This window comes from Sarcophilus harrisii, chromosome 5 (genome assembly GCF_902635505.1).
Source record: "Sarcophilus harrisii chromosome 5, mSarHar1.11, whole genome shotgun sequence".
Lineage (NCBI taxonomy): Eukaryota > Metazoa > Chordata > Mammalia > Dasyuromorphia > Dasyuridae > Sarcophilus > Sarcophilus harrisii.
Window position 1 is genome coordinate 262185593 of NC_045430.1, and position 20212 is coordinate 262205804.

Sequence of the window (20212 nt, forward strand, 5' to 3'; positions counted from 1 at the left end):
GTATAACTGTTTCTTGGACACACATTATAACAAATAACAGTTTTTAGCAATATACATATCAAATCAATTCATAAATAGAGCTTTTATTTGTATAGCATGCCCCAGAAAAGAAAACTAACTGTACTACTTTTTCCAAAATAATTATATGTGTTTTAAACCAGAAGAAATATAGTCTAACAAATGTTAACTTATTACCATGGGATGAGGGTCCAAGCCATCCAACATCCTTCTGACATTGTTCACAATCTCTCTAGCATCATAGTTGGGAAGCTTACAGGCCCATCCAGTACCAATGCCCTCAGCACCATTTATTAAAACCATAGGAATTATGGGCATATACCATTCAGGCTCTACACGCTGGTTATCATCATAAAGGAACTTAAGCAGGTTGTCATCCACAGAAGGGAAAAGTAGCCTTGATAAGGTGCTAAAAATAAGCAGAAAATAGAATATCTGTTGAGATTCTGATAACAAAAAATATTAATAGGTGCACACTTCACATTTTAATTATACATTTACCTTTGTTCAGGAGTCTATTAGTGTAAAATTTTTACATAATTGTCTGTAGCTCTTATTGTTTATATTCAATTATATGAGTAAAATTAGAATAAGATAATAAAACACTAATTTTTTTCATTTCCAAATACATATTTTCACCCAGATAAAAGGTTAAAATAATAGAATTTTAGTTTGTCTACTTAATATCGAAAGAGACAAATCTATGGTCCTTTCCAACTCCAAACCTACTAACTCTAAACACTTGATGATCCTTCATTTGAAAACACACTGACTAATCTAAGGATTCTTCTAAACAGAAATAATAATATATTATTATAATATATTTATATATATATAATATATTTTCAGAAGGTTCATTGCTAAGGATGGTTGACCACTTGGTAGGACCTGCCAGAGTCTGACCCCCACCAATATAGCCCCATAACGAGTATCCATGGTTACCTCTCTGCCATGATGGGGTATCAGAGTACAAGTAAGACACTTAAGTAGAGACACAACTTCAAACAACAACAAAGTAAGGAAAACACATCGTGCAAAAGTTTAATCTTTTGGTTGATTTCAGCAAATCTCAAAACATCTTTTATTCTACTAGGATTTAAGAAGTTACCTTAACATTGTAAAAATATAACGAGGGCTTGCAGCATCTTTCCCACCATGAAGCCTAGTTCCAAACTGACCAATAGGTTGAAGCAAATTAATATTGTTACTTCCAACAAAGTTCTGGGCCAAATTGACTATAGTCATCATTAGAGCTTGCTAGAAAACAGAAACACAGAAAACACAGGATTATTAATCTAAATTTCAAGTGATACTTTCCCTAAGATGGGTAACAACTATCTTGTAATTTCTATGATTTATTATTTTATTAAATCCAAAACTCATTATTTTAAACAAAGAATTTTTAACTGAGCTTTTTCCCCATGTATATCTGTAAGTAATATGCATATTTGAAATGAGAGAATGAAATTGCTTCCAATTTTCTTAAGACTTACTTCTCCATGATGATAAGCAGACATCTCAGCAACTGATCCAGCCAATTGAGCAACTTTGACTTCCCGTTTATCATTTCTCTTAAAACAGGTAAACAAAACTTTTCGTTGACCCGGTTTAAAGCCTATTTTAAAAAAAGAAAAGAAAAGAAAAGAAAACAATTCTTAAATGACTAAAAGTGATGGCTTTAATGCATTTAACACCAACAATTTTCTACTCATTCAGAAAAAGAAGACAAATGTGGTTTTATTTTGAATAAACATAATACAGACAAAAATAAGCAAATTATCTTCAAATTGAGAACTTGTGCCATAAATACAAGATCCATACATAAAGCTTAAGTTAATATATTTACTTTATTAATTGCCCTTTTCCCCTTTATCCTAAAAGCAAAGTACCAATTACAAAGAATTTTTTTCTAGTGATATGGGCTTATCCACTGATGCCAGAAATCTCTTTGTGGGCTTCTAGATATAAATATGAACAAAATGCTAGTTATTCCTGGGTTCTAAACAAAACAATAACATAGAGTGGTAAAAGTCATCTTAAATTTCTTTTGCCTTTAAAGCAGGAAAACCACTATGTGTCCATCACTGTAAGGGAATGTAATGTAATATATGGTCCTTTCCTTCAAAAAAAGGTTGCATTTTCCTTTGAAAAGCAATTTTTGGAACCTTTGAAATATATAAAATATAAAGAACATAAGTTAGCAGAAGAGATGAGTATCACTGGGATAATCAGAAAAGCAAATTATTTGTGAACAGGTAGTAAGAGCTGGATTATCTTTTTTTTTTTATTTTTTTTTTTATTTATTTTTTTTTTTTATTTAATAGCCTTTAATTTACAGGATATATACATGGGTAACTTTACAGCATTAACAATTGCCAAACCTCTTGTTCCAATTTTTCACCTCTTACCCCCCCCCACCCCCTCCCCTAAATGGCAGGATGACCAGTAGATGTTAAATATATTAAAATATAACTTAGATACACAATAAGTATACATGACCAAAACATTATTTTGCTGTACAAAAAGAATCAGACTCTGAATTATTGTACAATTAGCTTGTGAAGGAAATCAAAGATGCAGGTGTGCATAAATATAGGGACTGGGAATTCAATGTAATGGTTTTTAGTCATAAGAGCTGGATTATCTAAACTCATCTAGTAAACATTTTATATACATAAATGTACATAATTTAAAAAGATGAACCACAGATGGTGTCAGTTCCCTTTTTGACTCCATAATTTAACTTAAGGCCTTTCCTTTAGATCACAGGTCTTCTCTGTCACCAGAACTAGAGTCACAGGCACTAGGTCTTGTACCTTGAGGACACCTCCACAACCCAGTTAAGGACCAAAGATTCAAATAAAAAAATTTCGTGTTGCCAAAACATCATTGACAGGGAGAGTCACCAAAATAAGCCCCTTGATCTTCTTTCTTCTCTTATGCTCGAAAGAGAATTGACATACTCCTGAGAGTATGAGCACCAGACAAAAGGTAAAATGCTATATCCCAAGGGACAGGGAATTCTAACCTCTTGCTCTTCCATTCTTAGGGATAAAGATTGTCTAGATGTCTAATGTCCCTTTTAGCCCTCCTATTGCCAGCACTTTCTTTTTTAAATTTTAAATGTGCAATTCTTCTAAACATATTTCCACAATTATCATGCTACACAAGAAAAATCAGATCAAAAGAGAAAAAACTGAATAAGAAAACAAAAAGCAAGCAAACAAACAATAACAAAAAGGTGACCACAATATGGTGTGATCCACATTCAGTCCCCATAGTCCTCCTTCTGGATGCAGATGGCTCTATCATAAGACCATTGGAACTGCCAGCACTTTCTAATCTCTACCCACAACAGTTAAAACCCTCTCATGTCCCATTCTAGCTCTGCCTACCCTTTGTTCCACTGTGCCTCCCAGAAGCCTCCTGTTCAACTGTTAACCAACTTTCCTTTTATTACTGAGACTTGTTCCTCTTATGCTCCATTCTATTTTTTGGCACTCACTAAGGTCTGGCTCTCCTCATCAGACAGTGTGCCTGTGACCATCCTTTTCTGACATTGGTTATATCTACTTGCATATTCCTCACTATTCCCTTCTGTCTCTTCTAGATCTTCCCCTACCTATAACTCCCCTTACTCAGCACCCTTTCTTCCATAAGATTTATGCTATCTAATCTAAATCATGAGTCCAGTTATGTACAGGCCCTATATAATTCTCCATTCATCAAAGAGTTCAGTACCTGGCTTAAATTATTTCTTTCCATCCAAAGCCTGTCTTTATATTAGAACCTCAATATACACTTTGATGGTACCTCTAATTCCCTGGCTCCTCAGACTTCAATCCCCTCAACTCCATGACCTACTCTTCACTTAATCTCAGCCACATATAGTGAAATGGTCACATTCTTACCCATCATCACCATCTATTTCCATGATCAAGAATTCTGAAATTCTTTTATCCATAATCATTTATCACTCTGTTTCTCACTATGACTTTACTTTTCCCAAACCTATTGTCCATCCTCATTATGACTTCAAATTTACCCCTAGTACTCTGCTGAAGAGAAGAAAGTGAGAAAGCAAAATATGGTGAAAGCTTGGGAGAATACCCAACTGTGGAGAAGTCCCGCTAACACTTTTGCTCCTATTTATAGGCCAGCTTCAGGACAATATTGAAAAAATCTCCCACAACGAGTTGCCTGGATCTGCTACAGATTTCTGTCACAAATGTCAGTCCGACCCTCTTTATTACAAGGCAAACTTTTGACAACTTGTATTCCAGTTCTCTAATCATATTCCCCACAACAGATACACATCTCTATTTTCTCATTCCCTCTCATCGCCTCCCACCTATTATGCCCACCACCATTCATATCCCACACCTTTCTCATCCTCTTTTTCAATCTGCTGTTTCCTTCCCTGATGCAGTTCTACCTCACTTTGAAAAACTTATCAAAGCCACCAGTGTTTCATCGTAAATCTCTCTGGCCTTTCATACTCAAACATGGTCTATAGTAATCACCTGCACGCTTCTTCTCTCACTCCTTTGAAATGACTTTTATAATTACCAAATCCAGAGATCCTTCCTCAGTTCTCATCTTCCTTAATCTCTGGGGTGACTACCACTCCCCTTCCTGGATGTTCTCTTCTCTGGATTTCCATAACAACTCCTATCTGTCTGAATGGTCCTCCTCATTCTCTGTTGCTAGTTCTCTGCTTTCAAGTGTTTAAGTAACCTCTTAACCAAGATGATTTCCCAGGATTTCTCTCCCCTGAATTGTGGTCTGCAATACCAACTGCCCAAGGGATATTTTAAACCTCCTCATAAGCATCTCAAACTCACATCTTATTCTCTTTCTCTGGAAATCCATCCCTTTTCCATATTTCTGAAAGGATATCACCATGCTCCCAGTGTCGCAGGTATATGATCTCAAAATCACATTCAATTTCCTCCTCTCCTTCATCCTACATCAGATCTTGCCACTTCTCTCTATACATCTCTTGCAGCTGACTTCTTTTCTCCAGTCACAGCCAGCATCCTGGTTCAGCTCCACCTTGTCTCTCATTTAAGATTATTGCAGGAGTTTACCTAATTGGTCTTAGCTATCTCCCCTCTCCATTCTATCCCCACAATCCTGAAAAGATCTAAACCAAAAGCACAGGATTGTTCAGAAGTTTACCTAATTGGTCTTAGCTATCTCCCCTCTCCATTCTATCCCCACAATCCCGAAAAGATCTAAACCAAAAGCACAGGATTGTTCGGGGCAAATCCCTTCTCCAGAATCTCCAATGACTTCATGTTATCTCTAAGATGAAATACAAGCTCCTCTTTGGGGCATTCAAGCTCTTCACAATGTAAGTCAATCTTACCCTTATTCTAGATTTCTCCCCTTACTTTTTGGTCCAGCATATTTGACCTTATTTTAACTTTAACTATCAGAAATTTTACCTTCCCTCTACAGGGCAGTTTATGTTCCACCCCCCTCCCACCCTCCCACCCCCACCCCCGCAGGCCTAGTGTATTCCAACTCTTTAAGTTCAGTTTCTGTAATTCCTACTTTCCTTCAAAACTCCACTCAAATGGCATCTCTTACACAAGGCCTTTCCTGACCACCCCCCTTCAACTGTAGGTACCTCTCCCTTGAAACTAATTTATATTTAGTAAGCACATATTTTTTCATATACTTATATATGTATGCGTTATTTCCCCTGACTGGGTTCAAACTCCCTGAGGGCAGAAACAGTTTCATTTTCATGGCTGGCACATAACAATTATTTAATAAATGTTTGTTAATTGAACAATTAGACAATATTTTTTTAAATAAATAAGAAACTTACCATCAACAAGAGAAGGTATAGATCTTTCATTGTCAGAGTTTGAGAAAAGAATCAACTCCTTGTTGATAAAATCATTATAAGTCAAATGCTTTGTGGCTGTACCATATAAAAATTGCTAAGAGAAAAGGTATATAATAATGATCATTATTATTGCATTCATTTTGACTCTTACTTCCCCCTCAACAGACTATCATTTCACAACTAACCTCCGGCAGACCATGTAACCTGCGCTGTCTTCGATCTTCCATGAAATTTGTTAACCATTCTTTACGGTCATCAATCTTCTTCTTACTGAATGCCTGAAATATGAGCTCATTGTTATTTAAGTAAAATTGAGCTTTCATTTGCCAAAACTAAATTTAATAATGATAAAAACCCTAACTAAAATTTCTTACTAGGAATTTCTTTTGTTTTTCTGTTGGCAGGGAATTATATTTCTACTATAATGCATCTTATACTGCTAAGTTAGTTTTAATATCCAAGAGGGCTTTTATAATAAAATATCAAGCAATTTATGATGTCTCTATAATACACAGCCTGAAAAAGTTATTAGACCTTGAGTTGGAATTTTTTCTTAGGTAATATGTCAAGCAATAGGAAGCTAGAAGGGGAAAAGAAAGAAGGGGCAAGAGCTAATTGTCATACTAGAGTAATAGCTGCATCATCTTCAGGACCAGCATATCTAAACAAAATCCGATGCCTTTCCATGTCAGCAAAATATTCCTTTGCTTCTTTAGCTGTGCTGGTACCCAACCCTACATAATGAGAGAAAAAAAATCCATAATATAATATGTTCTGAAGCATAAAGAAAATGTTCTTCAAAATAGTTTTCTATTAAAGAAATATTAGAAACTGCTTAGAACACCCACATGAAAAACAGTAGCAGTCTCCTGTAACTTAAAAGACTTGAAACACAAACCTTTGTAGTATTTTATCTTCCAGGCCTTCTGGTTTTCTATATGTTTCTTCCACTCATCAAACTCAGGTATACTATAGAAGGAAAGCTCCTGCTTATTTTTGCTTGCCTTAAAGATAACAACAAATACATTCACTTTGTCTGTTAGGCTTCAAAACTGCACTATTTTAAAAAGTTTTTTAATGTAAACTGTACCTTTACAATGGGAGTGATGAACTCTTCAAGAAAACCATGTTTCAAAAGTGAAGGCCAATTATGATGAATGAAGTTAATAAGTAAGCCCTTTATGTGAGAGCCATCTTGATCCTAAATATTATAAAAGTTAAGAAAAAATACAAAAATTTTAGAAAAGGCAATTTTTTAAAGAAATAAATAGGGAGTTTTACCAGGTGGTACAAACTAGAGCTGGAATCAGGAATACCTGACTTCAAATCCCATTTCAAAAACCTACTAGCTATATGACCATGAGGAAGTAATCCCTTTGTCTCTGTTGTCTCTGTTTCCTCAACTGCAGAATGGTGATAATAATAGCACCTACCTTGCAGAATTGTTGTAAGAATCAAATAAGACAAAGGCAGTGTCTGGTACATAACAGGTATTATATAAATGCTAGTTATCATCATTATTATTTTTTTACTTTAAGTAACAGAATATATTAAATAACAAAATAGGAAATATGATAAGAAAGATATTTTTTGAAGTTTGGCATAAAACAATTCTTCCATGATATGAACAAGGAAATAGCCGTGAAACAAAGCTCCCATGAAAGAACTGAAAGAACTAAATTGCTGACTGGACCTGTGCTTTCATTAGCATAGTAAGCACCCAATGAAACTATGAATCCTAATGACAACAAAAATAATATTTGGAGTTTCATTTTAGTTTACAAATGAAAACCAACTCATAAGGATTCAAAATATGATGACATACTAGTCGTGACTTTTTATTAGGAAAGGAAACCTCTAGAAGACAAGAATTTTCTAGTTCATGATCTTCCTTCCCAATGAGAATGCTACTTTTACCTGCAAGTCAGTGAACCCTCTCTATCATGACTGGAAACAATCCTAGAGAGAAATCATGTGGTGCATTAAGGACCACCACAAATTTCAATTTTTCTCCCATTCTTATATTGATACCATTGAAAGCTGCTTAGTATTAGTTTGTTCTGTTATTAACTTAAGCTCCATATATGTGAATATATATAGTCAATGAAACATAAAACAATCAAAATTCATATTTATATAGTATCTTAAGGATTACAAAGCACTTTTCTCTTAACAACTCTTTGAGATGGGTAGACAGATGTAAATATCATTCTCATTTTTCCTAGAAGGAAGCTGAGATTTAGAGATATCATAACTTAACCCAGTCACACAAGCTTAAAAGAGTTCAGAGCTGATGCTGGAATGCAGGGCTCCTGACTTCAATTTCTGTGGGGTTTTTTGATGGCAACACACTCTCTTATATTTGTTCTAAGGGGTTGTTGGAAGGGACAGATTGGGGGAAAGGAGGGCAAAAAGAAAGAAAAGAAGAGTTGGCCTATCAGCCAACAAACATTTATTATGCACCTATGATTTACCAAGTCCTGAAGATTCAAAGAAAGACAAAAATGGAGCACCTGCTCTAAAGAAGGCCAAAATCTAATGGAGGTAAGGCATAAGACACTGTGTCCAAATAAAGTGTCTCCTAGGAGCACAAAGTCAGAAGGAAGCTACTAGGAACTAGAGGAACAGAAGAGTCTGACCACAGAAAGTACAATTTGAGTTGAGCCAAGAAATGAAGGCAAATAATGAGTCAGAGTCCGGTGATGGATTATCCTGGGTCAAGAACAGTCAGGAGGCCAATGACAACTCATCCTAAAGCATGAGGAGACCAGGATGAGGTCGTGAAGAGCCTTCAACAATCCAGAAGAGGCGCTAGTGGAGTGAGTGTGGGCTGGAACATGGAGAGGACTGAGAGGACTCCTGAGAAGCTGATGCTATAGTCTGGGCATGACACCAGAGATCTGTCATGAGGAGACGGCTGTCTGAGTGCAGAGAAGGGAAAACTACCAGGATAGGAGGGACGCAAGGGCAAGAGGGGCTGACCAGGTCACTGATGCTGCCAGGGAGAGCAGAGGAACTGGAAGGAGACTCCTCACACTAACAAGAAGCTTGCAAGAAAAGGGAGGACCTTGGTAAAAAGAGAATGAACCCTATTTTAGACATGTTGAGTTTGAGGTGCCTGTAAGATATATAATTTGAAATATCCAAAAGATAGTTGGTGATGTGAGTCTGTAGATCAGAAAGAAATGGGGGGAAGAGGAAGGGAGAGACATGAGAATCAGGTTCTTCAAAATGATCCTTGACCCATGGAGGCTGATGAGATTAACAAGACAGACAGCTTGAAGGGAGAGAGAAGAATCAGGGCAATACCAATGATGCCAACTCCCTAGCAATTCCTTGACCACACAGCCCTTCTCCAATCCTGGACATTTTCTCTGGCTGTCCCCCAAGCCTGGAACACTGCCCTTCTTGGTATTCCTGGCTTCCTTTAAGTCCCAGCTCAAAATTCTATCTCTAAAGGAAGTCTCTCCTGATCTTCTTTAATGCTTTAATTCTCTCTGTTAATTATTTTAGAATTCATTAGTCTATAGTTGTTTGTATGTTGTTTCCCTCATCAGACTGCAAGCTCTTTGAAAACTTACCTTTGTCTTCCTACCACAGAGCAAATGTTTAATGAATGTTTGTGACTGACAAAGCCTTAAGGTGCAACATCCCCCTTCCAGATGCATGAAGATCCAGCAAAGGGGACAAGAAGTGGTCAGCACTAAGACAAGGGTTAGGAAAAAGGGCAGAGCCTATCCAAAAGATGGTGACTGCTGATTTCAAAGCCTGTACTGAGGTCAAGAAGGATGAAGATTAGATTTGAAACCACTGGTAATGTTGGAGAGAACTTTTTGAGATGAATGCTGACATCGGAAAATAGATTGTGGGGGAAGTGGAGGTAGGTATTAAAACCGAGAGAGAAGAGAAGAGAAGAGAAGAGAAGAGAAGAGAAGAGAAGAGAAGAGAAGAGAAGAGAAGAGAAGAGAAGAGAAGAGAAGAGAAGGAAAGGCACTTAGTGTAGACAATTGTCTTCCTCAAGGAATTCAGCTGAAAAGAGGAAGAAAGGAGCCAATAGTTAGGGATGATAGATCAGATCAAGTGAAGATGTTTTAACAAGAGAGATATAAGAGTGTTTGTAACCAAGAAACCTGGAAGGACTGAAGGTGAAAGACAAAATGGAAATGAGAGTGGGAACAACCTTCAGAAGATAAAAGGGAAAGAATCAAAGGGTCAGACAGAGGGCTGGATCTGACAAAGATAAAGTTCCCCTTTGCAATCAGTGCAGTCTGATTTCACTTCTGTGGAACAAGATGCCCCTTCCCATCGCTTCTACTCTCCCCTTGCTGTCAACTAACTCAAACCCAACCTGATATTACTCCCTCAGCCTCTTCTCCCTGTGTTGGAGAGCTGGAGGATAGAAGACCAATCTTCCTTTAGAGAGGGCAGAACCAAGACTCTTGCATCTGCTGCCCTGCCTAATTTCACTTCCAAGCAATAAAACCCCTTACAGGTACCCACTGGTGCCCCATTGTCCCTCCCTACTCCACACTGTACTGCCTCTGAATTCTTGATTTTATTGGTTCGCTTTTCTCACTTCAAGTACTGTATAGATGGCATTCTTCACCCATGACTTAAAAAAATCAGCCGATACTAACTATGCACATCATTTAAGATACATACATACATATATATATATATATATATACACATACACATATATCTTTATGTATAATATTAACTAGTTATAAAGGTTAAGTGTCATTGAATAAGTTAGATAGTGAAAAATGTATTCTGAACAAAAATTAAATATGCTAATAGCCAAGAGTAAGCTCACAAAATAAAGACCTTAATAACTTGACCAAAGGACATTATAATTAAGTGATAGCTTTTAAAATGTACCTGATCAGTCATAATCATAATTTTTCCATAACGTAAGGTTTTCAGAGATTCTGCATCTTCATAACTTTTCTTATACTGAAGACCAACTATTTTAATAATGTTGTTGATTTCTGCATTTTCCATAATCTGTGTAAAAATGTTGGTATTCAGTAAAGTGAATAACAAATAAAGTACAATTTATATCATATAAATATAATAGTTATTTAATATCTTTACCTGTTTATGTGAAGCTTCTCGAACATTAAGAATTTTACCCCTAAGTGGAAAGACTCCATATCTGTCTCGTCCAATCACACCTAACCCAGAAACTGCTAATGATTTTGCAGAATCTCCTTCTGTTAATATGAGTGTACACTCTAGGGAATGTTTGCCACCTTACAAAAGAGGAAAAAAGAACAAGTCAAAGGGAAGATTCACTAGAGAAAAAAATAAATATCTTATGCTTTGAAAATATGAAAACACTGGAGAACCATATTTATTCAGTAAACAATTCTCTATTAATAATAAAAATTATGAAAATGATTAATTACAAACATATATAATTTTTCTTTATTGTTTACTTTTAAAAACCTATGGTTTCTTTCTCAAATCGTATCTTTACTGCTCAAGTAGACTTTTAAAAAACTGAACTGGTATCTTGGAGATCAGGTATAGAAATAGGAGAATAACAATATTCTTTATATTACACATAAGTATTAAGCATATATTCTAATTTTCAAGTGCATAGAAAATTTTGAACAAATTATGATAATGACCAAATCTGATTAAATTTTAATTGATTCAAAGTATTTAATTTAACACTAATAGCTATGAAGATAAAATCATCAAATTTTAGCACTGGTAAGAATCTTAGATACAATTTTATACAACCTTATTTAATTAGATGAGTACAATAAGGTCTAGAATGATCCCATAGCACTCTAAGTTCCTTAATTGCTTTCTAAGGTCAGAAAAATTAAGTTTTGTTATAATTTTTGTGTCTTCAAATGAACTGTAGTTCAGTAAAAAAAAAAAAATTAGCAATCCAGATAGTTCAATTTCTTGTTCAAGAAATTGGATAAAATTTGATTTATTCAAATACCTCATTTCCTAAAGAATTTGAACAAGAAAATCTTGAATTTGTAATAGTAAAAATATACAAGTAAACTGGTCTTTCGTACCTGCATCATTCGCATCATCCAGTTTGGGAATGCCTTTGATTTTACTGTATTTTACTGAGGAACACTTCTTGTTCAGTTGAGTCTGAGCTTTAAATTTGACCCAGTTCAGAATACTTTCTATAATACCACAGTTGGAAGCCTAAAAAGAAAAGGATTTATTTCCCTACTGGATCATTTGAAAATATTTAGCTAATTTATAAACATGTTATTTGGGATTCTAAAGCACTCACTTATATCTAACCTCTGCCCTTTCAATTCAACACACATTTATTAAGTATCAGCAAACGTGTGTATGTCCTGTGAGGTGAAAATTATAGAGAAAGACTCAATCAACACAAGGGGATTTCTATGTAGTGCTAAAAATTTGCAGAACACTTTCTACAGGTTATCTCATTGGATCGTTACAGCAACCCTAGCAGATAGACACTGATATTATTCCCATTTTTCAGACAAGGAAACTGAACCTGAGCGAGATGAAGTACCAGCCAGTGCCTGATTAGATTTGAAATTCTCCTCTAAGTCTTGTGCTAAGCTCTGAGGATGTAAGTATAAAGAATGAAATAATTCCTACTTGAAAGAGCTGACAATATACAGAGGGAATCAGTAAGACTAGACAAATTCTCATTTGCTAGAGATGTATGTAGCAGAGGAATGAATAACATTGGGTGGGAATTTAGTTCTCCTAACTGCCAAATTTTTAACATTACAACATGAATTTGCTTGGTGTTAGCATGACAAAGACAGAAGACAAAAAGATAGTCACCGGGAAGTAATGGTGTTGTTTGAAAAAGAAATAAATATAAACAATTTCAAAACACTTAAAAATTATTTTAAAAATTGGACGAGAACCACAGATGACTTCAAAATTATAAACCTGGTAGTGTCCACAACAAAAAGGCAGAAGTTTGCGGAAAGGGTAAGTTTGGATGGGGGAAATAATGAGTTCTTCTATGAAGATATTTTTAAGATGGCAATGAGACATCCAAGTAGTTATGTGCATGCACGTGTGTGTGTGTGTGTGTGTTGTGTGTGTGTAAAGTGAAAGATTTGGAATCATTTGTGTAGATGACCACTGAACATGTGGATGTAAGGATATCAAATCAAACAGCACAGAAAGAGAAGGTGGTTCAGGACAGAGCCTTGAGTGACAATCCAGACTCAGGGAAGAGGAGAGAGATGATCAAGTAGTAAATTAGATAATCAATTGCCATGTTTCCCTATTTTAAAAAAAAGTAAATAAAGGATTGTTCTACTCACTGCTTTGAAAAATTTCTCAGATAGCTGACACTTAGACCCAAAGCTTTTGGGTTGCAGAGTCATGTTTTCCTTTGTCTGAGAATCAAAAGTTGGATTTTCAATAAGACAATTGACAAAAACCCATATGTGGTTTTTTACCTGTTAAGAGGAAAAAAACACAGTGTTGAAAATTCTTCATAATTTTTCAGGGATTTAGGGTATGTGTTAGACACTACTTACTTGAAATGGCTTCACTGATACTCCAGCTTTGTTCTTTTTCTTGACTACTTCAATGAGTTTGCCAACGATTTGATCCACCACATAATCTACATGTCTTCCACCCTTAAAAAGAGAGAAAGGATTTTCAAGCTTTCCAATATCAAAGTTGATACATATTCAAGATTTCCAAAGTATTAGTTATTAAAAGTCAGGGAAGGCTCCCAAAAGAAACAGAAAGTCAAACAAGCAATTCAATTGCACACTCTCTTGGCCTAGTGCTCCATAGGATCAAAGCCAACCTTTTACCCTTTCCTGTCTAAAAGACAAAGCAAGGAAAAGTGAGCCAGAATCATTCTTGCTTAACAGTGCAAAAACCCTTGGGAAATCACAGTCAAAGTCTAAATATAATTTAACACTGATTTTTCCTAAAGAAAGCTAATGTTTAGAACTTTAACCAATCAGTGTCTACTCTTTGTACTTTTTTTTCATAAGCCACTAAAATCCTTTGCTTTTGTTTTTTGTTTTGTTTTGTTTTCCAGATGAACTGATATTACTTCATGCCTCTCCCAATGCCAGCTCATCTCCAGGAGGCCGCCCAGGCTGAGTCCACCATGGACCTTCAGCTCTGTCCCCCATGACTGGGCTGGAGATTAGCAGCTGTTTGACCCTTTTTTAAATATGCGATAAGCTCATCTCCAGTTATAGAGTACAATAAAAGTTAAATGATATTGTACAGAGAACATGAAGCTCCTCTAAAGTTGTACAAAACATACAGTGTTTCATTTAGAGGTCAGCTATCATATAAGTAACAAACAAAACCAAGACAATAACCTCAAATTGTTCATCTTACTTGCTGTTTTTAGCTTCATACACTAACAAATACTTATCAGATATGATATTTAGCAGAGTAATTGGAAAGCCTATGTTTCATTGTTTAACTTTTCCTTGTTAATCTAATGGCTTCATGTAAACAACAAAACAATCAAATACCAAAAAGCAATGAGAAAGACAATAGAGGGACTAGAAAATCCATAAAATGGATCATCACTTTTGAATAATTCTAAACTGACTAGACTCATTCAAAAGTCAGAAGGAAAATTTTCAATTATTCTAAATTTCATAATTTAATGGCACATGCTAATTAAAAAATGCAACACTTTAAAGTATTAAGACCTCAATCGACTTCTTGACTCAATAGACTAATTCATAGAAAATCAGTTTTGATCATGACTTAAAAAAGTTATTTTTACTAGTTTGTTATACAAGACAGTAAGATTTTTTTTTTAATTTAAATGACAATGTTTGTTTTTTTACAGTTAAGTCTGATTCTCTGATCCCATTTGAGGTTTTCTTGGCAAAGATACTAGAATGGTTTGCCATTTCCTTTTCCAGTTTATTTTACAGATAAGGAACTGGTTAAATGGCTTGCCTAGAGTCACATAGCTTGAAAGCATCTGAGAGATTTGAACTCATGAAAATAAGTCTTGCTGACTCTCCACTGCTCCATCTACTGTGCTTCCTAGTTGTTCTTAAGTGATGGATCCAAGCATTATTCCCATCCTGATTGAGTAGTGCAATATTTGTATATTTACTCACTTTTGTTGTAGCAATACTATTTACAAAGCTGATTTGCTGGAATCCTTTTTCACTCAATGTAAGACAAACATCCCATCTTTCATTTGCAAGTTCATGAATAACTTTCAGGGCAACCCCAGTTTCATCCAATTTGTCCTTTACATAAAGGTCTACATAACTGCGGAATCCATTTACCTATAAAACCCAAAAACAGTTGTTTAATCCTACATGGTCACACTAGAGCATCAAGTACACATGACAATAGATACCATATCTTTCTGCATTGCCTCCCTCTTACTATCAGTGGAGCTCCTCCCAAAAGATTCTTCCCTCCCTTTTTTGTCATACTTCTAGAACTGTGTGAAGCTGTCCTGTCTTTTCCCCACAGCCACTGATTTCTAGTAGCAAGTGAAAGGAAGAGCAAATAAATCAAAAGCTAGATCAATAAGTTGATTTCAGAAGTATTTACATAATTAAGACTGATTAGATAAACCGTGAGACTTACAGGCAACTTCTTCCCATTAAACATGACTTTGACTCCTTTGCATGAACCAGCCAAGTCATAGGCTCTTCTAGTCATGAGGGCTACAATATCCTTGTCAAGCTTTTCCATCTTAAATTTTGCCAGATCCGGTTGGAATGTTATACATGTATAGTCATCTCCATCAAAGTATTTAACTTTGGGTTCAGAAGTCTTCATCATATTATTCACCCAGGTCTTTAAAAAATTCAAACATTATTAAAGCCTTTTCTATGTTTTAAGCACAAATAACAAAAATATACCTTGTCAAATTTTATGGAAGAGAAGACAAGTTCCTGAACTTAAGTATATTCATTTTTTTCCATATTAAAGCAAATAAATTAGTTTCATACATCTTACATTTTTAACTTTAAATACTATTTTCACTTGATTACTAAAAAACAGGAGAGCAATTTATATAGCTTAAAAACATTAATTTTTCATTGAAAATGCAATATTTTATAGTGAAAAATTTCAAAATAGTTATCTTTGAAACAAAAAAAAAAACCTCTATAATAAAAAACACTATATGATATAAAACATTATATCCCAAGGATCCCAGAGAAATTAAACAAAATACCAGAGGCATAAAAAAGAATCTGGGTGTCATTACATTTCTTCCAGTTATTTTGAAACTATCTCACCCTGTTAACCATGCTTTAAAAAAACAAAAGTTACTCCAAATATCATATGTTTAGAGAGAAGATTATGAAGCAGTAATATCACTTTCAACTTGTATAATGTTTATTTTATCTAAATGTAGAACTGGCTTAAATTTCTTAAAAAAAAAAAAAAAAAAAGATAAGTGATTCATTTTCTAAGTACACATACCTGTTTAAAACTATGTTTATATTCTTTACAAGCAGTTTCAACTGTAAATTTTGTACTGAAAATATTACAAAGTTTTGCACCATAACCATTTCGACCACCTGTAAGAACAATTAAATGAGAAAGTTCTAATGAAACAATTTTAAAGGGAACCTCAAACTGGCTATCATAAGTTCTAAACAAGTTTATTTCATGTTTTATTTTGCAAATCAAGATTTGAATATTTCAAAGAAAAGTAGCGTAGTGAACAATGAGTTGATATTGGAATCAGTAAAACCTAGGTAAACATCTTATCTTGGATACATATTAGCTCTGGGAAAATGGACCATTCTCTTACCTTGCTTCTTGGTGTCCCAAAACTATTTTCTAAAATAAAATTTGCCAAGTAAGGGGTCCTCCTTTGCCTCACAGGACCAAACTTCACAACTAGCAGGGGCTTTAGTCATCTATCCCAAGAACCCCCTTTCCACTTTAAAGAGAAGCAAGTCCATCTCTAAGACCAAAGAGGAGAAAGTCCCTGGCCCAAAGACACACAGTAGGCACTCCTCTAGTCCTCTGAGTCTAAGTTGAGGGACCTTCCAACTGTGCTACCATCATACAGGAGTAAAAGAAACAAAACTTGATGGTTTTTGAGAAATCAGGAAAAGCTTTGAGGAGGAAATGCTAGAGAAAAGAAGGGATGTGAGACAGCTTATTCATCTCAGGGATGTAGTCACTGAAACTAGCCCATATGAGAATAGCCAGTTCAGTCTGGCTGACAGGCATCATATATGAATAGGTAGAATAGGCTGAAGCCAAGGACATATTGCTCTTACTCTCAAAAAACTTCAGTGACTTCTTATTTTTCAAAGGATAAGCTACCGTTTCTTCTGCCTCCCACTGAAGGCAAGTAATTGCCCTCAAGAAGCTTATATTCCACCAAGAGAGACAAACGTGTATATGTGTGTGTGTGTGTGTGTGTGTGAAACACACACACACAAAATATATATGAATTAGATATATTCTAACATATCTAATGGGGTTTTATAGAGGTGATTCATATGTTGTGGGAGATAAAAAGGCCTCATGTAGACAGAGGCACCTGAGCTAAGCTTTGAAGGAAAATAGGGATACCAAGAGGCAGTGGAAAGAAGAGAGAGAACATTCTAAGCTTAAGGTATAGCTGGATACAAAAGATGGCATGTCAGATATTTAGAACAATTAAAAATCCAGTTTGATTGAACCACACTGTGCATAAAATAATATGTAATAAGGCTGCAAAGATAAATTGGAAACAGGTGGTGAACAGCACGGCAAACAGAAGAATTTCTATTCCATGGTACTAGAGGTGATAGGGGCCATCGCAACTTATTGAGTGATAAGGTCAGACCCGCATTTTAGGAAAAACACTTAGGTAGCTATGTGAAGAATCAATTATGAGGCAATTACAATAATCCAGACAAGAAGTGAACAGAAATCACAAGTTAGTGAAGTACAAAAGTAAAATGGTTATATAGACATTGTCATCTTTATATCAATTTTGAACATACATACTAAATGTTTTAAATATCAATCTATTTGAACATGTGAACATATGAAGTTCATTAAATGTATATTTTCTATCAACATTCATTCACTCCTATATTATAAACATAATGTTCACTACTTCCCCAGTTTATTATTCATGAGCTACAAGGAAGTAGCAAAACCAACTTTATTAAGGAAAAAAAAATTAAAAGTGTACACATGACCATCACATGACTCACCTTTAACTTTGCCTGAAATATTTGTATTTTCTAGTTTTTAATTTCTCGAAATAAACATATTAAAAATAGCTGATAAGAAAATGTTTCAGACCTTAAACCATACTGTAAAGCAGAAGTCATTAAAACTATCTGGTAGCTGATAAGAAAATGTTTCAGACCTTAAACCATACTGTAAAGCAGAAGTCATTAAAACTATCTGGTACTCTTTTTAAAATAGAGGCAGATCAATGGAACAGAGTAGGCAAGGGAGAATCATAAACAATATCACTCAATAATCCAGTATTGGATAAAATAGAAAACATAAAATGACTTAGCAAAGAGTTCCCTATTTGACAAAACCTGCTGAGAAAACTAGAAAACAGTCTAATTGAACTTAAGCTGAGACCAATATGTCCCACTACATTCTATAATACATTCTAAATGGAAATGTGACTGTAAAATGAAAAATCCTACTATGAAAAAATTTTAAAAAGAAGTCAAATCCCTTTCACATCTAGGATAGGAGATGACTTCTTAGCCAAACAAGAGACAGAAGCAATTACAAGAGATTTTTTAAAAAGAGACAGAACTTTAATTACAAGCAACTGGAAAGCTTCTGAAGACAAAACTGAGCACCTAGAATGAGAAGGGAAGTGGTCAAATGGGGGAGAGGAGAAGGAGTGAAATCTTTATATTAAATTTTTCCAACAAAAATTTTATATCCATGACATAAACAACTGACAACACAAAATGCTATTCTCCAAAAGATGTGGTCAAAGAATATGAATAAATTGTTATTGAAAAACTGCAAAGTATCTACAACCACAAAAGATTCAAAATCCCTAATAAAAAGGAGAAAGGTAAATCAAAACAACTCTTAAGATTTCACATCTCACTAATAAGCCAACTGGCCAAGATGACCTAAGAAAGCAATAATCAGTGTTGAAGGGGAAGATAGGCATACTAAGCACTGTTGGTGGAAATGTGAATAGCAGAAACAAGTTTGAATTATATAAATATAGTGACTAAAATGTCTATATCCTTTGACCAAGAGATTCCTTACTCAGTTTATATTCCAAGAAAGCCATTAAGATGAAATATGTATATGTAACAAAATACGAACAGTGTCACTTTTTTATGAAGACAAAGAACATTCATTTTGTTTTTAATTCTATCATTTGGAGAATGGTAAACGAAATGTGATACATGACTGTAACTGAATATTATTGTGCTATAACATGATTATATGATGAATGCAGAGAAGCATGCAAAGATCTACATGAACATATCCAAAATGAAGTAAAAAATTAATTTAAAAATTCTACTACCTATATAGGACAGCTCTCTGGGAAGGAAAGGGAAAAGGATTCTAATGGGAATTACAGGGAATTTTAAAAAATCTTTTAAATGTAGTTTGTTTCAGTAGTATAAACTGTTATGGACTGGGGTTAAACCAAAAGGCTGACACTAAAATCATGAAATAAGAATAACAAAACAATTGTTTTGCTTTTTTAAAACAGGATATTGCCAACAACATAGTGTAATGACACATTTTAAGAATTATGGTAACATTCATATAAAACTGTTTTATGGATTACAAAAAATATTTTCCAGATACAAAACTTTGCTTTATATGAAACTATCTCAATATAACAAAAATAAATTAGCAACAAATTAAATTTTAGTCAAAATGATTGAGTAATTACCTGTAACCTTTTTCTCATCATCATCATAGTTACTAGATGTTAAAAGTTGTCCAAAGATTAAAGCAGGTACATAGACTTTTTCTACTTTGTGCTCTACTACAGGAATGCCTTTTCCATTATTCCAGATGCTGATAATGTTAGATTCACTGTAAATAAGTAAGGAATAACATTTTTAAAATATTCTTGAATATTTGTATTAAAATAACAATTTCTGCAAAGATAAAGGAATAAAAAAATTGCTGTGATAACACCCCCTCAAAATATCCCTACTTTCCCAAGTCAAAGTTACTAATCATTTTATAAAAATATAGTATTGAAAAACTGAGGAGACTTCAGAGAGAACATCTAATTCAAATATCCTTATTTCATAAAATATGTATACAGGCCCAGAGAAGTAAAAATAATTTAGCCAGATCAACAGGTTACAAGTAACAGAACTCTTTACAAAGTGTTCCTAACAAAAGGTTTTGCAATTATCAATGCTG

At 34.6% G+C, this 20212-nt stretch overlaps 1 protein-coding gene across 1 annotated transcript in view; it reads right to left on the minus strand.

Annotated features, from left to right (window-relative positions):
• Nucleotides 1–20212, minus strand: part of TOP2B (DNA topoisomerase II beta) — an 82554-nt gene that overhangs the window by 32667 nt on the left and 29675 nt on the right. Inside the window, exons 5-21 of the mRNA XM_031940373.1 lie at nt 19728–19873; nt 16301–16398; nt 15455–15667; nt 14971–15144; nt 13396–13497; nt 13177–13314; nt 11920–12058; nt 10976–11133; nt 10760–10885; nt 6969–7079; nt 6777–6882; nt 6503–6612; nt 6064–6156; nt 5858–5972; nt 1512–1633; nt 1127–1275; nt 196–427 (exon numbers count right to left, since the gene is read on the minus strand). Coding sequence (XP_031796233.1) covers nt 196–427; nt 1127–1275; nt 1512–1633; nt 5858–5972; nt 6064–6156; nt 6503–6612; nt 6777–6882; nt 6969–7079; nt 10760–10885; nt 10976–11133; nt 11920–12058; nt 13177–13314; nt 13396–13497; nt 14971–15144; nt 15455–15667; nt 16301–16398; nt 19728–19873 — 2332 coding nt within the window. The remainder of the gene's footprint in view (nt 1–195; nt 428–1126; nt 1276–1511; nt 1634–5857; nt 5973–6063; nt 6157–6502; nt 6613–6776; nt 6883–6968; nt 7080–10759; nt 10886–10975; nt 11134–11919; nt 12059–13176; nt 13315–13395; nt 13498–14970; nt 15145–15454; nt 15668–16300; nt 16399–19727; nt 19874–20212) is intronic.